This window comes from Thermobia domestica, chromosome 4, assembly GCF_964235325.1.
Source record: "Thermobia domestica chromosome 4, izTheDome1.hap1.1, whole genome shotgun sequence".
In the NCBI taxonomy this organism is placed as follows: Eukaryota; Metazoa; Arthropoda; class Insecta; order Zygentoma; family Lepismatidae; genus Thermobia; species Thermobia domestica.
Genome location: NC_137457.1, coordinates 9,371,148 through 9,397,558, shown reverse-complemented (window position 1 = coordinate 9,397,558; position 26,411 = coordinate 9,371,148). Strand labels below are relative to the sequence as shown.

General features: G+C 33.7%; 1 protein-coding gene across 1 annotated transcript in view; it reads right to left on the bottom strand.

Moving 5' to 3' along the window:
• Nucleotides 1-26,411, bottom strand: part of LOC145683627 (uncharacterized) — a 497,638-nt gene that overhangs the window by 400,658 nt on the left and 70,569 nt on the right. The window contains exons 18-23 of the mRNA XM_081754963.1: nucleotides 21,730-21,792; nucleotides 21,495-21,542; nucleotides 20,378-20,419; nucleotides 16,701-16,823; nucleotides 4,544-4,627; nucleotides 739-768 (exon numbers count right to left, since the gene is read on the bottom strand). Of these exons, the coding sequence (XP_081611089.1) occupies nucleotides 739-768; nucleotides 4,544-4,627; nucleotides 16,701-16,823; nucleotides 20,378-20,419; nucleotides 21,495-21,542; nucleotides 21,730-21,792 (390 nt within the window). The remainder of the gene's footprint in view (nucleotides 1-738; nucleotides 769-4,543; nucleotides 4,628-16,700; nucleotides 16,824-20,377; nucleotides 20,420-21,494; nucleotides 21,543-21,729; nucleotides 21,793-26,411) is intronic.

The following is a 26,411-nucleotide window of genomic DNA, read 5'->3' as shown; positions in this document are numbered from 1 at the left end:
CATCAAACGTTCATTAGGAGACTGGCAATATAAAGAGACACAATATGATGACTGATACAGGGTCTCCCAGGAAGAAGGAGCAATATTTTGGGAAATGAGTGATTATAAGCAAGAAAAATGCTTCATATCATCATAGGTCTAATCTCATATGAACTTTTCCGCTTAGAATCAGTCATACTACCATTTCTCAAAAAATTCCCTCTTCCTCCCGGAACAGCCTGTACAGCAGAAAATGTTTATTAACTCTAAGGTATTAATTTCTTTTTACTATAGTGTTTTCAAAGACAGTAAATGAATATATTTCATAGAAACAAGAATTTGCAATTTTTGAAACGTAATTTTTCATACTTTCTTAGAAACTTAAAATACATTGCTTTGCAGTGTTAAAATTTCTCGTTTCTTCACTATAGCTGGTAATTTTGGATCTTTTTGAATGGAATGTCAATTTAGTTATATATTACATACCTAACAACAATCTATTAATTAACGTTAGTCTTCTAACGATGAAACTGATATTTCAGTCAGTAGCATAGGTAACTCACAGAAGCTCCATACTTTTCTTAAAGTCTGAATGTCACTGTTAAGATACTTAATTCCCATTTATGTCCTCGATAAGGTTATGCAGCTGGGGATTTACAATCGATCGTTTATTTTGTTGTGTTTAACTATCTAAGTTTGAATGATTCTAGAAGCTATTTCTCAGAATTATGTGTCAATCATACAAAAAATATGTCTCACCTATTGGTGCAGGATATTGTTGAGAATAAACTGAAAAAAAGCGTGTTATATCAAAAGTCAGACTTCGTGATTAACATTGAATTTTTATTAATTTACGCTTATGTCCAAAATTATTTTCGCATGCTTATAAATATGTTGCTATAGTAATATAATTTGATAACGAATTCGCCCCTTAGTTCTTATAATGTTAGTATAGGTATAATCGGCAAAGACATTTATGTGGTAAATTTCATGTCAAGAGAGCAGTAAATAAGAACAATAGAACGAAGATAATTTCTTGTCCATTTAGCAACATATTGTTTCGCTCATTCTAATTTTCGTAATTTTAAATATTTTCCAATGAAATTTAATATTCATAAACGAAGACAGTTATAGATATGCAACAATCATTCTGGACTTGAGTGCACATGTATAAGTATCATAGAAATCTAATATCGTTGTATACTAAGCTATAGATTACGTATATATAGCTCGTGTAATTATCGATATAGCTTTTGTTTATCTTTACTCACTCACTTATTTTTTTTAAAAAATAAAATAACTGTAGATAGGAATTATATTAATATATTTCCTAAACTATTTCTTTACTTGTTGTAATCAAAATATGAAAATCTAGACTAAGTTGAAACTACCAAATTCGATATTATAGGAGTAATTGTAATATTCTATAAACTTAATTCAGGAATGTTCTTCGGTATAGAAACATAATCATTTTTTAATCAATTTAGCTTCGATTTCAAAGATAATGTAAATTCACTGCATAATGTTTCATACAGTGATGGATACGTGAAAACAAATAACACGTATTCTAGAAAAAATATTATTTTTTACAAGAGGTGTGGATATCCAGATCATTGTATATAAATATAATTGTAATATTTGTGAATAGTTTCGTAAGTAATAACACTGCGCTTTATTTTATGAGTGTTTTTCGACCCCAGAACATGAAAATGTCTAAAGATTTTAAAGTTTATTCACTACTAGTATATATTACCCGCTTCGCTGAGTTGAAATAAACAATTTAAATGCACACTGATATTGCTCATTTTGGATCATTTTAATGTATGCCATCCCTTCTCATCCCCCAAGTTTCAGGGTTGATTGTTCATGGATTAGACCCTAATATTGGCATCAGAACACACGGCATCAGAATTGTCCCTGTCAATTTCAGCTACTCGTAAAACAATGATTTTGACACTAATATTAGTAATTTTCGACCATTTTAAATGTTTATCCCCCTCCCCTACGTTGTACCTTCCCCCTCCCCAACTACCATGGTTGAAATTTGATTCAAAACAACATCAGAAGTGTCACTGTTTCTCTCATAGACCTCGAAAAGTATGGATTAAACACTAATATCGGTCATTTTTTATCATTTTAAAATTTCTCTCCTCCCTCCCGCTCCCCTACATTGCATCGTCAAACTGAATAGCCTAAAGCAATTCGTGACCCTAAACTCATGTATGTTGAAAATGTGATTGAGATCGTTCGGGTGGTTCAAGAGTGATGAAGTCAGAAAGGCAGTCATTGTTTTTACATATATCTCCCCCTCCCCCTCCGCTACGTTTGTTCGTCAAAGTGAAACGACAAGAAACTTCCAAGGCCCGACCCTCATATATGTTGAAAATTTAATCGAGATTGGTTGGGTGGTTCAAAAGTTATTTGGTATTATTAGTTTTTATTGATACGTCTTCCTTCACTCCCCCTTTCCTAGAACCTACCGTCAACGTGAAATTGCAAATGTCCGAACCTCATGTATTTGAAAATTTGTTTGAGATCGGTTTGATAATTCAAGAGTTATCAACCTACAAAAATAGTCAGTTTCAGTTTTATATAAATTGATTTTTATATATCTCCTCCGCCCCAACCCCTAGGTTGCACCGTAAAGGTAAAATGTCGAAAATATCCCAGGGCCAAACTATCTATGTTGAAACTTTGATCAAGATCGGTCTGGTGGTTCAAGGTTTAATTTTTTATAGATTACCCCCCTCCCCTCCCCAACCACTAAGTTCTACCTCTAAAGTGATATGATAAAGGCCAACTCAGGTTCGAACCTCATCTATGTTGATTTTTTTTAAAAATCGGTCGTTTGGTTTAAGAGTGATGAGGTCACAAAAACAGTAACTTTTATTTTTACTTTCTTAACATATATATTCCCCCAACCCCTTCCCTTACTCTTCCTTGGACTGTAAAAGTGAAATGAAGTAAACATCTCACGCTCGAACTTTATCTATGTTGAAAATTTGATCCAAATCTCAAGGTGGTTCGAGAGTTATTAAGTTTTATTTTTATATATGTCCTCTCCCTTCCCCCTTCGCTAATATCTACTGTCAAAATGAAATGTTAAAAAAATCCCAGGTTTGAACTTCATATATGTTGAAAATATGATTAAGATCGATTGAGTGGTTCTAGAGTTGTTAATTCACAAACATAGTCAATTTTATTTTTGTATTTACTGATTTTATATGTTTCCCCTTCCAAGCCCTCCCCAACGTTGCTCCGTCAAAGTCAAACGATAAAAATCATTTCAGTTCCAGACCTCACCTACATGGAAAATTTGATTAAGATTCATCGGGTGGTTCAATAGTTACTAAGTTTTATTTATTTTATCTATGTCCCCCTCCTCCCCCTTGTCCTAAGTTTAACCGTCAAAGTAAATATCAAAGAACACTTCAAGCCCAGAACCGCATACAAGTTGAAAATTTGATCGAGATCTGTCGGGCGGCTCAAGAGATTAAGAGTCACAAACATAGTCATTTTCAATTTTTAAATACTGTATAGATTGAGGTCAACATGTTTCTTAGATTATGTTTAGAGAAGTAATGATTATTAATGTTCTATTAGATTAAAATTATCAGTTTGTTATTAATTCCGTAGTAAGTATGCCTCTGTATGTTTAGTATATCTTATACACTATATTAACACACAGGTGCAAAAGTGTTTGATATAATGATTATATGTATATACTAGACGACTGTAAAAAGAACAATGATCAAATTTACTTTCTACAAAATAAATAATATATCCATCCTGATCAAAAGTTTTAAACTGTTGACAATTCTTAAGATTCGCAAACTACATCACACCCAATACGAAAACAAACACTAGTCCGCATAACATAATACGCACTTTCTACATAAATATTAACTTCTCGTGAATAGTGGTAAAGAAATGTGTATTTAGTTTTTCATTCACAATTGAAGCTAACTTAATTCTTTCAGTCACGTTTTAATAATCAAAGTTCAACGTTTGAAATCTAACACTTTTTGACTTAATAATTATGTATATTTTATAGGTATATTATGTATATACAAATTATTAATGTATATAACTATTAATATACTTGAAATGCATATTCATTCATGATTATAATAGTTTTAACCATGCCAGAATTTTTGTCGTACATGATTTAAAATACTCGTAATCGTATACAAATAACAATTTTACCCACATTAACCAAATATGGTTTAATATACTCTTAAATAGGGTGTTATTTTCTCAGTCTTTAATACCCTCCAAGAGAGCTAAAATAAATTTTAGACGATTTGAATGGCATCAAGATTTTCAATTTGTACATTAAGATTAATGCGAAACGAAATGCATCAAGTGTATTCTTCGATTACTGTAAACAAACATATATTTTGTGAATAAATTTTATTAATAAATGCATCTTTTGAATAAACGTTTCGGTAGCTAATTAACATAAGATTCTAAAAGGTAACATAACAGCCCTATAACTGACCACCTAAACTATCAATGTTCTAGGTTATAATTTTGAAATATTTAATATTAAATGTAAACTTACATTGCGGCTGATATGATTGTGGTGGACCATGTAATGAGTAATCAGGTTTCCCAACTCTATTTGGATGCCCATACCACTGTGGCGCTTAAAATGTAATGGTATAGTAAAAAGGACATCAATTAGTAGCAGTAGTGGTGGTAATTAAAATATTGTCAATATTTTCACATAAAGTAATATTTAATTAGGTAATTATGAATAAGTGAAAATACATTTTAATATTTCAGCCGTTATTTGTTTCGTTCACTCCACATTATTTGCTTAATTTTCCACTCGATCATGTGAAATATACATTTCGCACAATTCTCGAATATCTAAAAATGAATAGCCTAACCTATAGCTAGCAGTGTAGAAAGACAAATGTAAAAAACTCATTTTAAAATGCACGTAGCTCTTATGAACAAATTTAATATTCTGCTTGAACAAAGTATATGGAACAATATTCGCTTATTCTCACTACTGGTGTAATAATATTTATAAGAGTAAATAATAAAAAAATAAAAAATAGTGTACCACTTATGCGTTTTTCATTTTGAAGAAGACAGGATATAATATATGCAATTAGTAAACTGAAAGTTTCGTCTAGAATGAGGACATTCAGAAAACATATTAAATCGACGTTTTTCTGTCACCGTCTGGCAAACTCTGCTATCTAAAAAAGCCATTTTTTTTACTAGAAGCAAGTTTTCCTTTACTAAGTCAACACGTTGTTCGAGAGCAGAAACATAAGTTCCTATATTCGGTTAGACAATTCTGTTTGTCCCTTTAGGATTAGAGAGAAATCCAGTCATTCAATCACACAATTTAAGCATGAAATATTTAAATGAAAAGAAAAATCAATTTCTAGAATTTGCTTTAGCTTACTAAATAATGTTTATTATGAGAGTAATGGCTTGTCTTTAATGAAGAAAGTTAGAAATTTTGTTCAGTGAAGTACTAAAAGTTTCTCCAGTTCCCTTACGTCAAAAACGTCTCCGATCAATGTCCGTTGTTTACCGTTTACATATTTTTTTTCATTTCTGCGAAGAATTTCAAGCTTGAATGCAATATTCCTCAGAGTGAAAGAACGAACATATTAAAGACAGATTATATATATTATGAAACACAATATGGTCAAAATAATTTTTATTTAGAACATAAACCAAAAATTACTTCTCCATCCTAAGACGCAGGTTCAATACCGTGCTCACAAATGTTTTCTATTGGATTCCATCGTTAGCCAATTGGTTTCACTTTTTACTTTGTATTCTAAAGTATAATAAAATTGCATTTAAAACTTAATGTAGCTTTCGACACTTTTGGTATTATTTAATTCAGATAGCTTTGCGATAAGTAACTTTGGTTTCAAACCTAACCATACAAAGGGGGAGGTAAATTGAACGTTAGAAATAAGAAAATACGACGTTAATATACATTTAGACGACGTTAATATACATTTACAGTGTTTATTTCTCTTTATAGTCACTTGTAACATTTAAGGTAATAGACGAAAAGTGCTTTATATTTTGTGTAATGTATATATTTCCCGAATTGTTTGGTATGGTCTGCGGTACTATAAAGTCAACACTATTGTCTGTTCGAAATATATTTGTAGTTTCTCAAATATTTCTAAGTTATGCTATTAAATTTTCAAAATTCATATGTGAACCACAAATGAGCAATATCAGATTTTACAATACAATGTTTTAATTTATGGACGTCACTGTATCCTAAAGGTCAAATTTTAGTTGACTGTACAGCAGTATTACAAAACTGAAACAAACGGGACAATCTACATCGAAAGTACTTTTCTATCTACTGGTATGATCATGGAATCAAGCTTTTAATTGAAAACGAACAAAATTTAAAATTATTGAAATTTTGACATTTTTCAATACATTTCTTTAAAAACAAAACTATTTGAATATGTATCTTGTCAACTTCCATGAATTGTTTTCAATAGATTCGAAGAACATAATGCCGTTTTCAGGAATACTGTGTCTCAAACTATTCTGGATACAGTAAAAAATTGTTAAAGTTTTGTTAAACAATTGTTATAATTGTTATTGTAATTGCTCATAACAAAAAGTATTGTTGTAATGGTATAGAAATAAAGTAAAGAAAACACGTATTAGACATTTAGAGAACAATATCAAATTCTCTTCTCTTTAAAACATCTTCTCAATGGTTTGACATATCAATTGCTGTAAAATAAATTATGATCCTTATGCCCATTGAAAACGATGCCCGTGATTTAATATGATACTTTTTTATGCATACATTTTAAAAGAAGCACTAAGAAAGTTTGAAACATTTACTTCTTTATAATTTAGTTTAAGATTGTTAAATGTACATCATGTAATTAACCGTAATGTTTGATTTCATATCTTGATAAAATTTTGTATCGGACATCATAGTGGATTATCCTATCTGTCTCAATTGTGCTATTACTAATGTAGAATCATCCAAATTTTAGTGTTTTCTTCAATTATTGTGATACTTTAGCTTTTTAAGACTGTAGAGGATCATACGAAAAGCGGTGTCCTGTACATTCCTCTTTTACTTTACACATAGATTAGAAGTATGTTCTCAGTTTTGTTTTGTGTTAAGGAGATATATATTCATGCATGGGCGTATCTGGAAACAGAACCTTATTGCTGACAAAAAAGCTTACTCCGTTGTTGATTATAAGCTGGCTTAGGAGGGTTGACTTTCTCCTAAACTGTGTGTAATATTTTCTTTGTTTGGTGTATTTAGTTGCTGAATATTGTTGTGAATATTAATATGCAAGGAACATTCCATAGTAATATCGGAAAGACCCATATTTTTACATGGAGGAGTATCCATATTAAAATAAAGAAGATATATGATGGCATTCGGCGAGCAAACTCAACAGTCTTCAAGTTACTGGCATCCTCCACAAACGTGGACAATTATACCAACGCGGAAATTCGGACGCTGCGAAAGGTAGAGTTTTGTTTCTCTTAATGCAAGCCTGTCAGTATATTTGGTCGTCTTTATTTGTCTACAACCAGCGACTTTATGCTTTGGAACAACATTAGTGAGTTCACGGAGCCTGCCAGCTATTTTAGGACGTTTTATCTTCTCCGACCTGTGCGTTCAGATATATTCTTTTTCAGGACATTTTCAATTCATCACGTACGAATAAGGTTTTACCCATTGTCAAATAACTTTTGTTGTATGTGAAATAAATAAATACGGTACAAAATATTAAACAAAGCAATGTATGAAAGTAAACACACAAATACCACACACAATATAAGATGATATCATAGGGATGGGCATGAGTCGAGTCAAAGATATTTTTCTCAAATCGAGTTCCGAGACGAGTCACTGTTTTTGAGTTCGAGTTTAGAGTCGAGTCGAGTTTGACATATGGCTCGCTCCTTCAGCTCGTTTTAGCTCGGATTGAAATCATGGCCTGGATAGACTGGAAAGCAAAAGCCTTGAGAAATATAATTTGGAATACTTCTATTGTTGCTCACGGTAATGACACTGCTCACACTTCGTCTCGTCTCGATAGCGTCACAACAATAGATTTTTATAACGAGATAGCCTCAAATGTTCTGAGCACTAATATAATGCCGTAGTTCTTACCATCAAGGCTGAGACTGCTAGGTCGAATTTTTGAGCACAAGCATAAGCTAAACCCGGGCAGTGATATCTATCGACTCGGCTCGGGTCAACTGAGCGAATGGCGATTCGGTTCTGATGAAATATCGGCTCGGTTCAACTAAACCGATGCCTTGAGCCGGCTCGGTTTGGATGAGTCACCGACTCGACTCAAGTGAGCGATCGGCTTGAGCCGGCTCGATTGAAACGAGTTCTCTGGTTTAATTCGACTCGGCTCAAGTCAGCCAATATCACGAGCCGGCTCGGTATGAGAAGCATAAGCTCGGTTCCGTTCGGCTCAACGGAGCTGAGGGCTCGAGCCAGCTGAGTTAGGTGAGCTATTGGCTCTGCTCACATCTCAGTTCGGCTCGATAGAGAAAGCGAATAAGTTGTGAGCCGAGCCGCTCGAGTTGATTTGATTTTGAGTATAACTTCCCTTTCAGCAGAGAGGCTAAATGAGATGGGACCTACTGATTAACTATGAATCCAAACCACATGAACTCCCGCCGGGAATCAAACCCGGGTTTCCTACGCCACGGACTCGTATGCTAACCGCTTAGCCACGAAGGAGCTCCCGAGCCGCTCGAGCAGTTGACAAACTTAAATACGGTTCGAGAAGTTTTGAACATGTTTGTAACTTTTAACAATTTTTGGCTTGAGTCCGAATACTTGCTTTTCCGAAAGTCAAACCCTAAACCTCGTGAATGATGTCGTTGCCTCTTGAAGACTTCTAGACCGCCGAAGTCGGCAGTCAATCAGCAAGCAATATAATGTTTAGTATTCAGATATCTTTATACATGTTGTTGTTCTAGTATTATTATTTGGAAAATAATGACATGTATAAAAACACTTTTTAAAAAATCGTTACAGAGTGTGTTGGTAAAAAGGAGGTAGAAACAAATATTCCTTGTAAAATCAAGAGGATAAACAATTGTTCACCCACAGAGTTGAATTATCGAATACATTTGCTCATCTTTTGTGCATATTCCCTAAAAATACACCTACATATTTATGACAAGTGAAGTGCCCGTATTGCTTCATTTTTCTTTCTTTGAATAGTCGGTATTGCAGAGCATACCTGAAACGTTTGGGATACGCAAATATGCAAGTCGCACCAATTCCGAAGTTTATAGTCCTTTCCAGGGCTAAGGATGTGAGAAGAATGTCTTAAATAGCATGAATAAAATATTCGTTTATAACACAAAAAGACACCAGAAGTGTCTTTTATTTAAGACTCCCAAATTTAGCCCCGAACTATTGGTTAGTTTTAAATGCATCGGATCTCTTTTTGCTTAAAAATATTTATTGTAGTGCTTGTCTTTTATAAGCTTTTGTTTTCTCGAACGGCATTTAACAAACAAATAAAAATGGGCTTGTCCCTCTGCTGGAGTAGGTTGAAAGAGGATGCTGAAACTTCTTTCATCTCTTTCCAACGGCATAAGACAAAATGCCAGTTTGCTGTTTAATTCAATTCCGTTTTGTACCTATGCCTTGAACTTAATGATGACTTTAGAGCTGTGGAGGGTGGATATTAAATTTGCGTGTTATACTTAATTTTTCATATGCTAATGCAGAGTGTACGATAATTATCTAAACATACGATAATTCTGTGGGATTGATAAAAAATAATAATTTTAAAACTGTGATAATTTTAGTATTGGACAGAATATACATTTTCCATGAGCATTTTCTTTGTGCATAAGAAAGAATAGCTGTTTTCGTGGAGATAAACAGGGACAGAATATCGATTTTAAAACGAAAGAGTAAACAAATGACACTTTTCGTTTTGAATTCCTTACAGCTTCAGCGGACAAGCCTCAGATCAGGAAGATGACCATAAAATCACAATGAAATTTGGCACTTTTTTGATAGGCATGGGGAACAAGTCTAGCATTGTTCTTTCCTGTCTGTACCTCCACATAGGAAACAGAGAGCCCAACAGAATAGCGATACTTACATCAAATACTGCTAATTGATTACCCTAACTGCTTTTCCATTTTTCGCTCAAATTGTACAGTGTTACACGTCATATGTAGAGTGCAGAGAAAAGAAAAAAAAGTTTGTGATACAAAATGTTGGTGTAGTCATGATGGGAATACTTAATTCACAAATCATTCATGAAATTAATTTCTTCATATTTAAGCTATACATTGATGATAACAAAGTATGGAAATTAAATATTACTCTCAAGATATAGAAGGAATACATGTGCACACATACACACAGACACACACACACACACATATATATATATATATATATATATATATATATATATATATATGTGTGTGTGTGTGTGTGTGTGTGTGTGTGTGTGTGTGTACTTTATGGGTGTACGAGAAATGAGATGATTTCTTCTGATGTTCGACAATTTTTAGTTATTTTGTCGATAAATTTGTTTATGCACTCTGGCAACTGTGTGTTCGTTCCTTCCATTCCCCTTGTCCCAGCCTTAAAACTACATACAGGGTTTTGCTCGTTTTTATTGTCTAATCTAATATAAATAAAATAGAGAGTTTGTTTGTTTGTTTGTCTGTCTGTGTGCGGCATGGGGACCAGACGAGTAGACAATTTTGAAAAAAAGAAGCTTCCTCTTGATCAGGGGCCTGGACAAAGTTACCAAGGTTTGCTCACGGTAACTTTGTCCAGGCCCCAGATCAAGAGGAAGCTTTTTTTTTAAAAAAAAATCGAACCAGGGGGCTCTCAGTGGCCATTTACCGGGACAAGTAAAAGTAGTAGAAAATGACTGATATTAGTATCGAATTCATAGTTTTCGTTGTCGCTGAGATCGCATTAGCTTCCAAATTAAGCCTATTCGGCTGCGGGCCGGGAGGCATACCGAGACATGTAAAAATAGTTCAAAATGCCCGATATTAGTGTCAAATCTAATTTTGAAGGTCTCTGAAATAAATTTTGATACTCCTACAGGCATTGACTTCCAAATATAGCTCCCATGCGAAGAATGGGTATATTTAACTATTATAACATAAAGTGACCATGAAAGCATGTTTTAGATATTCTATTTCATCATTCTAATGCAAATTGATGTTTTAATAAAATTACCGAGTGATTCACTTCCCCCGACCCCATCTGGCAACGGTTCTAATGCTCCTTCATAATATAAACCCGGAACGATATCCTTGCTACTAGCCATCATGACTACCAAGGTCGGCAGTCATCTAGTTTTTATGATATTTCATGTTTATACAGTGTTGTTTATAATAATCATAATAATAATAATAATAATAGAATCATTGGTAACAATTAGGCCCTGTATTAACTATGTAGGATACTTGAAAAAAATATTTGACACTACACAAAGGAGTTTGCTCGATTTCGCTCGTTTTGGCTCGACCCACTGGAAACTCGACCTAAATTCGAGTCGATTTCGAGTCAAATTGGAGGAAATTTTTGAAACAGAGTTCCCGAGTCGAGCTCAAAAATGTCTGTTTCGAGTCGAGTTGAGTTTCAAAGAAAACTCGCTCCAACTCGCTCGTGTACTTCCCTATTCCTAAGTCAGCTTAGAATAAAAAATCTAGAAAGCTTATTCTACAGCTGTGATACTCTGTTGCCAGATACTCCCATGCATAAATATTTACGTCTTAAATATAAATCAGCGCTATATAGGAAAGTTCAAAGTGTTAGACAGTTTGTTAAGTAAAATTAGCATGAGGTCTATAGTAATTTTTAAGCAGGTGTACCTTCAGGTTTGATATTGAAATTTATAGGTGAAATCTGAACAATATTAATATTTTGTTTTCGAAGTTACACATAAAGATATAAAGGAGTTGTTATGGGATTTAGTGTACATTTAAGAGTATCACCGTTGGTAATTTTATATTCTTACAAGATAAGTACAAGAGTAGCAAACACACAGTGAACCCGTTTAGCAGAGAAAAGAATGGATCTTATTATCAAAAATGAAAACTCGGAGTAACTAATAAAATCAATGGAGTTGATTTGTTTTTTTAATTAGTGAAGTTATATGTTCTTATCTGCAGGAAACATAGGACACTGAGTCTATACGTGAACCAAATTGATCACCTCCTCATATAAAAGAGCCTCACTGGTCATTATTTATGTACTGATGAATGAAGTTTCGTAAATAGTTTTCAGAAGCACTAAATGATTCGAATAGTAGAGATAAAATATATTATGAAAGAGGTCATAATTTTTCTCATCTGGACTCTTATCAATTTTAACTATTAAAGTTAACAAGCAAGATCTACTAATTTTACAAATATATATATATATACTTCTGCCCTACAAAATATTTATTAACTCTTGGTTTTCGAAGATACCTGATTTCAACGAGTGGATCAATTACCGTACCAAAAGTTTAGAGTGCTGTACTAATGTAGCTACATCTAATGAAGAACAATGGTTCACTTTGCTAAGCTATATAACCACATGAAGTAATAAAACGCCATCAGAGAGAATAAAATTGGTTCAAAAACCATTAAAACTTGTATTTTGGCATTTTTTTCACTCGTGAAAGTCGACCAGATAAACCATCTAAACTTATAGATGTGCATATCATAGTCCTATATTACGATTCTTAATTTTTAAATTTGGCTTATGTCATAATTTTAGGACTAGTCATGTGTGCTTCTCCCAACATTTCAAGAGCGGACCAAGTTACCCATATCAAAATGTATTGAGACCGGCCACTATGGCGGCATAGTAGCAGAACATATCATCTAATGTCTCTCAGGTAATAAGAATCGAGTGAATAATAATGAGCCATGGGCCATATTATTAGCATGATCGTTGTCAATACAGCAATGAGGAAAAGTGAAAGTTTGATAAAAAGAAAAACTAATAGCAAGTTAACCTCACCTACTTTCGTTTTAGTAATGATACATTATTATGAAATATATAGCTTTTCACGATTAAATCAGTCACATTGTCACGTCCTGAAGCCTGGTTCAGTAATTTAAAGTATGACATCATTGCATTCTCGTTGGGGCTTTACTAGTTGTAGACTAAACTTGGAAGGAAAACTTATCTCCTCTTAATCGATTCAAAAGAGGTCAGATACTACCTTAAAACCATTATATTTGTTATGATAGGCCTTTTTCCTCATATGCAGTAGCCACCACGCACATACTCATTTTTGCCAATGAACAATTTTTATCATTCAAGAACACTATAAAGAGAATATCGTCTTAATCCTTTATAACATTTCAAATATTTGCATCATAGTTTATCAAAACCAAGCAAAAAGGACGATAGAAACTTCATACTCACGTTGAAACGTTAACGTGGTATCAAAATATCAATCTGTATTTTACCTTTTCACGTTCCCAAATGGATATATGCTATACAGAGAATCTCATCCAAGGAGGAAAGATGTAAAAGTAGAAACTATCTTCGAAGTGAAACTAACTCGACCATTTTCACTGATTTTATTGCTTCGTCAATTATAAAGACGTCAATTAAAAAGTTCAAGTTACTTATCTATGTAAACAGAAACTTGTAACCCAATATAACGATAACAAATATTATTCATCAAACATTTAAAGTTTAATTGTTCACATTAACGGATCTCTTAGCTCGGTTATAATTGTTTTTTGATTCTATATTTAAATAATCGTTGCCAAATTTTCTGAGGAGGCATTAATGGAGTATGACATAATGGGAAACAGATAAATGATGAAATTCACAAACGTATATTTTAATACCTACAATTTACTGTCGTGATAATTGCAGTTTTATTTTGAGTATTGTAACGATTTCTCGTTTTTCGAGTATATGATAATTTAATAAATTTATATATATATATATATATATATATATATATATATATATATATATATATATATATATATATATTTGGTCTAGGAACTAATTCGTGCGGGTGGACAAGAGATGGCGCAACGAACGGAGCGTCCCACAGTTCCGTGTATCCACACATGTGTTGCAAACCCCTGTCATCGCGTATCGTTCGTAGTATAGGGCAGTGGATTAAGCGTCAACAACACCAGTTTGTAGTTAAGTGAACATGGCGCAATTTGTGCCTGATAAAGTGTTTTTGCGGGGTGTCCTGCTGCATTACTTTAACATGCAGAAAAGTGCGACTGAAAGTCATCGTATTTTAGTGGAAGTGTATGGTGGCCATGCTCTAGCTAAACGAACGTGTCAGAAGTGGTTTGCACGATTTAGAAGTGGTGATCTCGGCTTGGCAGACCAAGAGCGAGCTGGACAGCCAAAAAAATTTCTAGACGAAGAATTGACAGCATTGCTCGAGCAGGATTCGTGTCAAACGCAGGAACAACTTGCAGCAGCATTAGGCGTTGATCAAACAACAGTCTTCAAACGCTCGAAAGCCATGGGAATGATTCAAAAGATGTCACATTGGGTTCCACATGAATTGAAAGACAGAGACGTTGAAAGACGAAAAACCATTTGCGAATTGCTGCTTCAACGACAGAGTTGAAAGGGGTTTCTGCATCGAATTATTACGGGTGATGAGAAGTGGATCCATTACGAGAACCCTAAACGAAAAAAGGCCTGGGTGAAACCAGGTGAACCAGGTCCATCACAACCAAAATGAGATATTCACTGTGCAAAGGTTATGCTGTGCATATGGTGGGATATGAAAGGTGTGGTGTACCCGGGCTGCTGCAACCGGGTGAAACTATGAATGGAGAACGTTATCGACGACAATTAATGCGTTTCAAGCAAGCTCTGGCCAGAACACGACCAGAATGGGAGAACAGACATGATAAACTTATTGTTCAACATGATAACGCTCGCCCACATGTCGCAAAACCGGTCAAAACCTATTTAGAAAATGTCGGATGGGAAGTTTTACCCCACCCGCCGTATTCACCAGACGTTGCTCCTTCGGACTACTACTTGTTCGATTGCATGAACAACGATTTGATTGGACAGCGGTTTACTTCTTCAGAAGATATCGAAACATGGGTCTGTGACTGGATCGCTTCCAAGGATGAGGACTTCTTTCGCCACGGAATCCGTACATTGCCTGACAGATGGGCGAAAGTGGTGGCTAGCGATGGACAATATTTTTCTTAAGGTATTTATGTATTTTGTGTTTGTACTACAGCTTCAATGTGTGCGTACCAACCGCACGAATTAATTCCTAGACCAAATATATATATATATATATATATATATATATATATATATATATATATATAAAGACAAAATCATTTATGTGGAGTTGGATCTACCTGATCTCCTTCACATAAATGTATTACTTACGTATTTTTATATCAGAAGACATGTGCGCTATACTTAATAAATTACTGAAAGCGCCACTTGTTTGGGTGGTGGAATGCTGAAGTATGGCTGACAGAGACAAGCGCTCTTGAGTACGCCCAGACACAATAAGCGTGAAATGGGAACGGGTAACACATTTCAGAAAAGGTCTGATACGATTCTTTAATATATATTTGTACACCAAACGATTTGTGAGATAGGAAAGAAGAAAGTTTGTTGTGGTGATTCTTGGCTTTAATAGTGCAATGTCATGTATAAGATTGTAGTTAACATAACATTATAGAAGACTTTATGTGTAACTTATTTCTTTACTAAGTGACCATTTATATTACCATTTTGACGTTCTGTTGATTATGAGGAATTTCCTACGATTGACTGTTTGTGTGGGTGGGCCAAGTGGAGATTTATAAATTAAGTACCATAGGGAATTGTTTCTTCAACATTATAATATTCTACGATTTACAAAGGAAAGTAGGGTTAGTTGTCTCGCACTTAGTGTTTCCGCTATACTGTATTAATAAGCCCTTAAGCTAAATTGTGAATTGAATAAACTGAAAAGTTGCTGTTCATGAATTTTTCTATAACCCAAATTAGATAAGTTATTGATTTATTTTGTAATAATTATATTTATTTTTCTCAACAAGATAAATTCTAAAGTATTATTTTGCCAAAATATAGAGTGTCTGGTAAATAGGAAGAAAACGTTTGTATATTGGAAGTTTCACTTTGAAATCAAATGGCCTAGCGTAAGAAAAATATCTGAAGTACAGTTCGGTGTTCCATAATATTCCATATTTATGTTTTTCTTTTTTATTATTATTATTATTGGCGATTTTTCTATATTACTTGTATTCCCTTAAGAATAGTCTTTATTATAAAGATGATGCCTTTTAAATTCATAAATTTTCATTTATGCCTGCCACACATATCCTCAGGTTGCTTATAAGGTTGATAGCCATTAGCTGTAGGGAAATGATTTGTATGTCTTATTTATAAGAAAGTCCTCGACTTAAGTCAAAATTTGAATACCGTATGCGAATTATGATATTATGCTAGGAATCCTCCCATCTTCTCATTTCACTTTTATGCAATCAGCTAATTATGCCCGAGAGTATTAGTGAACGATTATGTAATGGGCATTTGGATGTTTGTTATTCTATACTCACTTGACCCGGATGAGAATTCGTCTCGTGATGAATTTTGTTACAGCATGTACAAGTTTGCTGCTAACCCTTTTTGATATAAATCAAACATAATTTAAAGATAATTGTTAAAGAATTATGAAACCGTCAGCACTTACCTTGTGGTGCCTGATTAACCATATTTTGACCATTCGTATGATATGGCGTTGGTGTAACAGGTTGAGGAGCATGATTTGCATTTGGAGAATCAACAGGAGCCCAATCCGACTGGACTTTAGAGTCTGGAATTTACAAATCCATATTTTAATAAAGTGTTTTCCTTTGCTTTATAAAATGATAATTTAGTTGTTCATTTAGGAAGCAAGGCTTGTCCATTTGAAGCAAATCTCTAAAAGTTTTGAAAAAATGTAGGATCTGCATCTTTTGTGGAACTGGGAATATTTCACTCTGTTCATGGGAAAAGCTTGAACATTTCCACATCCCTTAACATTCTCAAACAATTGCAGTTCTACAAAACACGTCGATTCTACATTTTTTCTCGGTTTTCTGGATTTTATATAAATGGACAAAAGTTGTTTTGAAACTGGACGACCAATTGTTTACGAAAAACCAGTCGAACTCCAAATTCCAATTATACAAACATTAAAATATGTGCTAATCTTTCTAAATCTTCATGATGGTAGTATAACTAATAAACTTTTATCTTCTAAAGAAACATGATCACAACGCACGACGCAAATTGAAATTTTATATTCGCTAAGCAGACTATTTCCTGCTTTACGTTAAAAGAAATATTCATCATTTCTTGATGTTACGTTTTGTTAATATTTTTGTTCTGTTGTTATGTTAACAACGTTTTTAAATTCCACCGCTCTATCTACTAAATTGGTTCAGGGTCTGCCTTACCCTATATTAAGATCATCGGCAATCGTACGCTGCAAAGTGTTATTCGAACTTTGAGTCAATATTTGTCCTTTACTAAGTATAAGAATTTGATACATTTTGAACGAGAATGAAAGCTAGCCGCTCTCTATCTCTATTAAGAGCTACCACCACTCGAGACCGATTGATATCAACATGAATGAAAGCTGTTCAACTTCAAAAAGAGTAAAATATATAATTTATTCGGCACCTTATCCTTGACAGTAAATCTTCTCATTCCAACCACTCCGGGACCAAAGGCGAGAGTTCATATATTAGACCTATCTTAGATCATCCAGATTGGCTTTCAGTACATCTAATACTGCTATGTGCAGTTGCAGCATTTTTTTACTTATTCGAAGAGAGATACTCGAACAAAGGTGAGAAGTGAAAATTGTAATACGCTCAGATCTTAAGTATCTCTCCACTCCAACCACGCAATACTTATATGAACCATTCGTCTTGAGGCACTTACTAGTACTGGCTTCTTGATATAATTCTTTCTATCCGGATGTATTATGTTGTCTCATATGCGATTACTAATATTTGTCACATATAAACGTAGACGTGTATATTTTGAAACACATTAAATGATTTTCTTATATTCTAATTATTTTCTCACTAAATTTAGTGAATAAACTATATATTTATTGCCAAAATATATTACAATCATTGCAGTCATTTTATTAGAAGATAGAATTGACAAATAACTAGACCAAGCGAGACAAAGATATCTTCAATGGTGACAGTGCCATTGCTACTTGAAGAAATGTATATTTCTAGAGACGTATGGCATTTACCTGCTTGAAGAAGGTAACTTAAACATAGTAATTTGGCATTGATTACTTTCTCTGCACATGACAATAACTAAAATTTTGAAGGTTTTATAGCATCATTTTTGTAATGGATAATTTGGTAGATATATTTCTCCATTAGCAATGCATTTTCAATTAGAATTGCAATAAAACTTCATCAGCCGCAGCCCGTTAACCATATTCACCGTAAGATGTGTCCAAAGGAATTCCTAGTAAGCAAGATTGCTGACAATTTCATAGCTTTTGATTGAAGCCTCATAATAATCAATGAATACCTTCGAAATCCTATGTAGTGTTTTTGCCTAAAATGGCTGAGTGGTATACCAATATTTTAAAGAGAAATTTTAGAAAATGTAAATATATAAAGTAAACACATGGGTTGTCAATAGATCCTCAGAAAAAAATAAATTGCTTTGTTATAGGAAAGTGTTTCTGAGTGACATTTTGAAGCTAGTCTGATACAAAATTCTTTCCTTTTACTGCGAAATCATAATTTAATAATATTATTAATATTAATTACATGTACTCAAGGAAAATGCTGCCACACTTACTAGAAAAAGATCCACTAAAACTTGTAACCACTTTACTGAAAGCTTATAAGCATTGCACAACAGTACACAATACAATATTGCACAAATAACAATAAACACTGACCAGCTATAAATGAAATTACCAGCAACGATAATGCGCAACCGAATACGTAAATTTAGATCAGCATGAAGAAAATCACTTTAGGAAGATATGTTTTCCTTTGTGAGTACCAGAAATCCTTTTGTTATGACCTTTCAGCATTGTGGACCTATCTGTGTAATAGTCTCGTAACTAGGAGTTGTATTTGAATTTTGTATTTTGTTTGTTGTGTTCTTGTTGCAGGACGCCTTTTGATATGCAGTTTCTCTTGTGTTCTTTACGTTTAGTGAGATTTTAAATATGTCACATGTTTCTTCGATATATATTCGAAGACATTTAGTTTGTTGACTAAAATGATATCATACTTGGTGCGAGAGATTCCAATCCGGATTATGTATGTGATTTTCTTAGTTCCGTAAGGGAATAATCTTTCTAGTAACCTGGATTATGTGTCTGATAAGATTGACATCGAATACAGTGTCGCGTATTGTGGATCTGAGACTACATCCACACTAAAGTTGCATAATATTTATAGTTCTAAAGATATCACGGATAAAAATTCATCAGAGCCAAGTCCCACACCAAGGTAAGCTATCATAATATTATTTGTTCAAAACTTCACAAAGTCCAACTTGCAGCAATTACTCTAATTGAAATTACGCATGATGCAGAGCCCTATTTTTTGTTTATATCAGGAAGTGTAATTGATAACCGTGTAAAATATTGGTAGGTAGTAGGCAAGAAACCAGAAATAAATGATAATTTTAACAAAACAAAGGGTAAGGTTGATTCCCTCAACCGAATGGTTCATGCACTTTCATGCAAACGAAACACTAAGAGGTGGCCGATGGCATCTTTCATCAAGTATTTAAACCTAAATTTTGTAGCAGCTTATGTAATTTACCTGTCTGCAACCCAATTGAATTTCGAGAGCAGCAAGGATTGAAGGGAGGCCTTTCTAATCAAGGTTGCGGAGTCATTAGTACTGCAACACATTCAATGTTCCCTCTGGGTGGTTTGCCGAAAAATGTGGCACAAAATGTAACATTACTATGAAACGAAGCCGTACTTTTTTCACTAAAAGATTAATCAACTGTTGCAAAAGAGAGGTATCACTTATGTGGTGCAAATGGAAATCAATAAAACAAAAGTAATTTGGCCAAATTTGTAACGGAGAGGTTTGAAATGACAATTCAGTGTGTAATAGAAGTCTATTCCATGAACTAAAAAGAGGAAGGAGTAACATTTCAGAGCTAACGTGAGGAATTGTAAGGGCACATATGAATGTTATGTTGATGTAATTGTACTTACAATTGTAAAACAGGTAATGAAAAATTTTGCTTTTTCATGTAAATCAATAGTTTCCTTTAAATTAATATAGTCGATTGTTATACAAAAGATATTTTACACAATATTAATTCTATTAGTAGTAAGAAAATAAGTAAGTGTTTCTGCAGGATTTTACTTACCACCATTGGCATAATGTCTTGCACCTGGTATGAGTTTTGGTTCTGAAAAATCAAACATATATTTTATCCTCATTTATGATTTATTAAATACAAAAAAGTCAAAAATATAGAAGACGTTTCATGGTTTTAAGAAGTGAAAATTTATTAAACCTCATTCACAATTTAAGAGAAATAATTTAATGTTTAAGGAATTTATCTTGATTATCAAATATTTTAATCGAATTCCTTATATTATTTCAAATTTGTTACTGTTATATTACACCCAGCAGTGTTTACTTAAAAGTAAGAATTAAAGTTATGCAATCAGAGGAATTAAAGGAACACACATGATCTGACATTGTATTTTTATAAATGCCCATCAAATGAGCTTTATATTTGTAAGAGTTAAGGTGGCACTCTTTCAGTATGTGAATCAATTACAGAATGTATAATTTTGTTTCAAAAATTATTATCCCTACAAGATATTTTTGTTCAATGTGGAATATGGTATATTAGTACATAGCCTATAGGAAGAATGTTTAAAGGTTTGTATGTAAACTCTTGAAGTAGTGGTTATAGTACTTTACATAGTTCATCCGTTGAAATGCTTGAATTTCTCGTTGCTTTAAGTTTGTGCAAAATGATTCATTCAATAACTCATCAAAAATCTGTCGTTATACAAAGTATTTTCGAATAGTTCTTTATAAATTGTATCAGTGACGTGTGTCTCTCAGTTTTGCTTTACCATCTTGTAAAATTGGCTAGCACTTACAACGGAATATAGCTGAATACCAAATAATTTAAAGTAGACATCCTTCAAGGTAGTATGAAGGTTTCCAGTGCATTAGTGAGTTCAATGCATGCAATAGGGAAGGAAGACTGATTTTCGTGCTCTTGGAAGTAGAGAAAAGTATTCTTGTGTCCCCACACTGTACTGCTTATCAGACATGCTGCTTATAGCTATTGTTTCTTATTCACATTCAAAAATTACTAGAGGTTGCCTTTTGCTAATATTTATCTAGAATGCAGTAAGCAAGATTTTGAAAAAAAATACAGTTCAATACTAATACAAACCATTTCATGACTTTACGAATCTAAGGTAAAATAATGCTGTGGTTTAACACTTTGCTTTACATACCTTGTAGAGTACTAGGTAAAGATTTTGGAACCAGTATTTTCCCACCAGCTGAAAAAATTAAATAATTCATTTCTAATTTATTTCAACGTTCATTCTCTAAGAAGCTCTACTCTACTTCTGACAAACCATAGTCAACCGATAAATATTTTAAATATTATAAGTTCAATTTCTGAGAATTAATAATTTTATTTGAGATGTATTATTAGATTATGAGCAAATTGCTGTATATCCTTACCTGCAGATTGCTGAGGTTTCGCTCCATTCAAAGATTTAGAATAAGAAGAGAACTGATGTTCATCTGGAAGTATAATCACAATTCGTCAATTATAATTATTAATTATTTTACACTTAGATACTAATGAATACTTAAAATTCAAAAAGGTTCAAAGGTCAAAAGGTATATTGAAATTTACTTTTTAATTATACAATATCTCAAACACTATTACATTGATTCCTTGATTCGTGTTGTTTTATGTACTCAAGGGTTATAATTCACGTTAAGTGTAATTAAGTGTTTCGAAATTACACTACTCTTCCCCATACAAGTTCAAATGCTTCTATAAAACTAATATGTAGAAAACTCCTTAAGATCTTGAAAAGAAAGTTAATATTCCTACTATTGCTATTACTGCTGTTAATTATAATCGTGTTTTAATTATCATATTTGTTAAATTTAAAATATAATTTGAATATTAAACCGGCGTTACTTTATAGTAATATTGTTTAGTCGCATGCAGATACAGTTAGACCCTCAAAAAATTCCTACGAAAGGATTCTGAACGGTTTTCTGTAGTGTCAAATGTGCTGAAAAACATATTAAATGTTTACCAAAATTTGACCACAAGAAAGGCCCAATTTTCAAGATTGCGTCCAAAATGGTTGTTAAGTCTTTCACAATCTTAGGCTTTTATTCAAGTAGCTATTGAACCTTCATTATTTATCCTAAGATTATGGTTCCTACATCATTGTCTTCAAAAGTGAACAAGGTTGCGAGCGGTGAAATCCAAATGTGTGCATGGCCTATGTGGAAAGGGAAATTGAAGATAAATCGAGGAATTTCCCTCTAGAAAGTCTCTTTTGAATTGTTTTGCGCCTTCCGAAGCGGAGCCGGAAAGAATAAACAACCCAAATGTTACTATAGAAGTAATATGCGCTATGTAGTGCTGAATTACATTGTGAATCTTTAGTAGTTACAACGGAGTAAAATATTTACCAATATCCTACTCTGGGAATATTACTAACCCGATATATAAGTAGACAATAAATAGGACAGAACATAAAAGTTTCTAACACAGTATTATTTATCCGGGTATTATCATTCGTACCTCATTATGTTTAGAATAATGTAAGCTTTCCTATGGTATCATCCCCATGCGTCCATGACGCATGTGGAAAGACAAAATGTGAATATTTCAAAAAAAAACTTAAACTTTACTTTTCAAACGTTTTATGTCTTCTGAAGCGGCCTCGGATAAGAGTACACTACTGTAATGTTTCTAGAGGAATACGCTATATGAAAGGAAAATTAAATTCTGAAGTTTTCAATTCTACGAGAAAACTAAATATTTACGAATATCCTACTCTGTGAATACACGTAACTGAACCTATAAGTAGGAAATAAATAGCACATTCTACAGTTTTTTTTATCGTAGATTCTAGTGTCTACTCATATAATTTAATGGACTTACCATACATTTGCTACACCGAAATACTAAACAGTGCTTCCTTTATTGTTATTTTACCAAAAAAATAATAGAATGTTTCTTTAACACTAAAGTATTTACAAACAATTATTGTAAAAAAATTCTTCCCATACAATTTCATTCAAAATATTTTGGTTCCTCATTTTTCATTCTAATCTGTTTTTGATGTATTTTTTAGTCTTAAAATACATTTGCCACATCTAAATGGTAACGAATAGTTTCTTTGTCCTTAGTTTACACAAAATTAGTAAAAGTTTAGTTAAACATTAACGTATTTATGAGTATTCATTGTTACCTTCTTCATCCGAAACAGATTCATTGAAAATATTTTCAGTTTTCTGTTTGGCAAGGTCCACAAATAGATGTCCATGCTAGTCCATATCTCGTGCGCTGCACTGTTTTGTTAGGAAGGCATTTGTACAATTACAGTGGAGTATATGAAGAATATTTTCTTTTGCATTAGAAATATGAATCATAACGGGTACATACTGATTGTGCAATAATTTTCCAGCCCAGTCAACCGCAATCACATCGTTTTTTTCCGATTCAAACAATCATTTGGGAATACACTCTAAAGCCGTGGTATTTTGTTGAGAAATCAGAAGGAGGAAAGAACTCTGGAGTGATGAATGACATGGAAAAAGTTTTTTTTTTTTTTTTTTTTTTTACTCAAGAGTTGGTAGCGCAAATAAGTAAGGAAATCAGTACTTCTGCGCATAAACAAGACAACCATTACCTTTACTGCTGACGATGCTATGGCAAATTTTGTTTGATGCGGCAGCAGGAAGACATTTCCACAGTTCTGAATCGATTATCACTGCTTATGAATTTTTCGAAACCTGACTTCTTGCCTACTCCAAATACGTGCGATTTTGAATCACATTCTGTGTAATCATGAATGTTCAACAGTTGCGAGTATACATTACCACCTAGAACACGTTTCATTTCATTGATGTTACATGTCTTATGAAGTCTGAGCTTGCGATAAATGAATGAAAATATAGGCCTTTATTATGAAACTGAGGATAATAAAGAAGAAGGTTGAGTTAATTTGTATCCTCCCCAATCAATATCGTTGGATGTTGCTCTGATGACTTAACAGATTCTTTGATGATGTCTACGTCTGCATCTCCTGATTCATTCATAACACTGCAGCGCCTTTTCTGCAGTTTTTCTCCCACCATGAGTAAAGTTCGCCCCCTGATAGATGTGATAAAAAATCATATTTTTTTCCTACAAACTCTGTTGCTACATTGAAGGTGATAGTGAAATGGGTGATTTGGCGTCGTCGATTAAGTGTAGGGGCCGCGGTGGCTCAGTAGTAGAGCGTTCCCCTCTGGAGTTTGAGGTCCCGGGTTCGATTATAGCCCCTGCCAAGTGAACGTTGTGGTGAACAAACACCGTGTGAGTGGGTTTCCTCGGGGTTGTCCTGTTCCCTCCCACTTCCTTCATTACACCATTTCATTCATTTTTCATAATCACCGTCTACTTTAGCCTAATCGGCATAACTGTGGGACTTAAAACTCAAAGATTTCATTTCATTTTTTCGATTATGTGTACCGAAAAAATGAAAGCGATCCTTGATGGAATTACCAGCTTCGTAACCATCAAAAATGACCGTTGCTTTACCATAATGACTTATGGTAAATTCTCCATTTGAAGGCGCAATGCCATCATAACTTTTGCTCTTTTCCCAAGGCAGCCGATGAAAAAGTGAACTACAATCTAACACATAATTTTCAGTTGTTGTAACTGAATCCATGACAGCTCATTTCGATTGCTTAATCGTATACACCTCATTCATATGAGGCAGTCGAGCTTTGTCACTTTTACGAAAGGTTTATTTGGCGTCAAACATGGCTGCTGCAAATGGACTGAGCTCATAGCTCAATACATGCTCAAGAGTAAGTTCTCCAGTTTTTGAGATAACCAAAAATCGTTGGTAAAGAAAAGCAGGATCAATGGTTCAGTCTTTGTCAATTTTAATACTGGACTCGTCGGTAAGGATTTTTGCTCGGTCTTTTCTTTTAAATGATACATCAAAATTGGTTTTCTAACTATATTTCATATAATAATTACCCAGAACATTTCTGAATTACGCGCATTGGCATCCTCTTTGGGAATTACACCCATAACAAAAATTCTCAAAGTATGGTCTTGTGAGAATGGCGTACAGGTTATAGTTTCTCTTTGATCTTCTCCAAGTCTCAGTGTTCTCTTTCAATTCTTCGCAATGTTGTTCCTCAATGCTGATGACTGGTTGTGTACTCAAGACCGTGAATTCCTGCATGGCATTGTAATATTGAGATAGGATTGGTGTGGACATTGTCCATAAATTACGCGTTTCTTCAGTCATGTCATTTCCGTGCTTAACCCACCACTGCTATTTAAGGATCTCATTAATATATGATCAATTATCAGATCTGGACTAAGGCCTTCCCAGAACCGTTTACTGCTGCGAATCACGTGGAATCCCTTGGATAATGCGGTATAAACGTCAGGATTTTGTTCTGCAACTGACTCATTTCTTGCACATAGGAATGTGCACATTTTAGGTAGTTACAGTGTAGAACAGCAGCAAATTTGGCAGACAGTCTGACACCGCTTACAGGGCGTAATTCAAGACCCTGTGCAATGTGCTTTGATGAGTGACCGGGCACCTGCAGCGTTGTCTAACAATTTGTCCAAAGCAAACTTGCCTCTGACCAGTGGTCAAGCTCTGTCTTTCTTGTGTCAATAATTTTCTTTATTTCGATCAACGTATCCGACTTTATGGCACTTTCGATTGTAAGCTGTTTCAATATCAGTGATGAAAATAGTGTTTCTGCTCCATTCATTAGTCACACAAATTGTGTGATGTTTTTGTCTAGATCTAGACAATTAGGAAGTTGAGACATCTGTCTAAAAAGAGATGTCCACGAAAGCTCTCTGGATTGATTTCACGGTCATCATACTTAATATTTTACCTAAAAAAGTGCCATTTAACAATCTTTAGAGAGAATCAGGTACAAAAGAAAGGGTAGATTCTAGCTTAAAAAATGTTTTACTTCGATACTAATCTGTAAGAGACGAAGCGCTAGACCTAAGATCACTTTTGATAAGACAAGATGCTGTTTCGATGATAGCCCTTTTCCGTGATTCTTCATCATCTCCAAGAATGCTGAAGTAAGATTTTGTGATGTATTTTCCCTCATGGTCACAATATCGTGAAGAC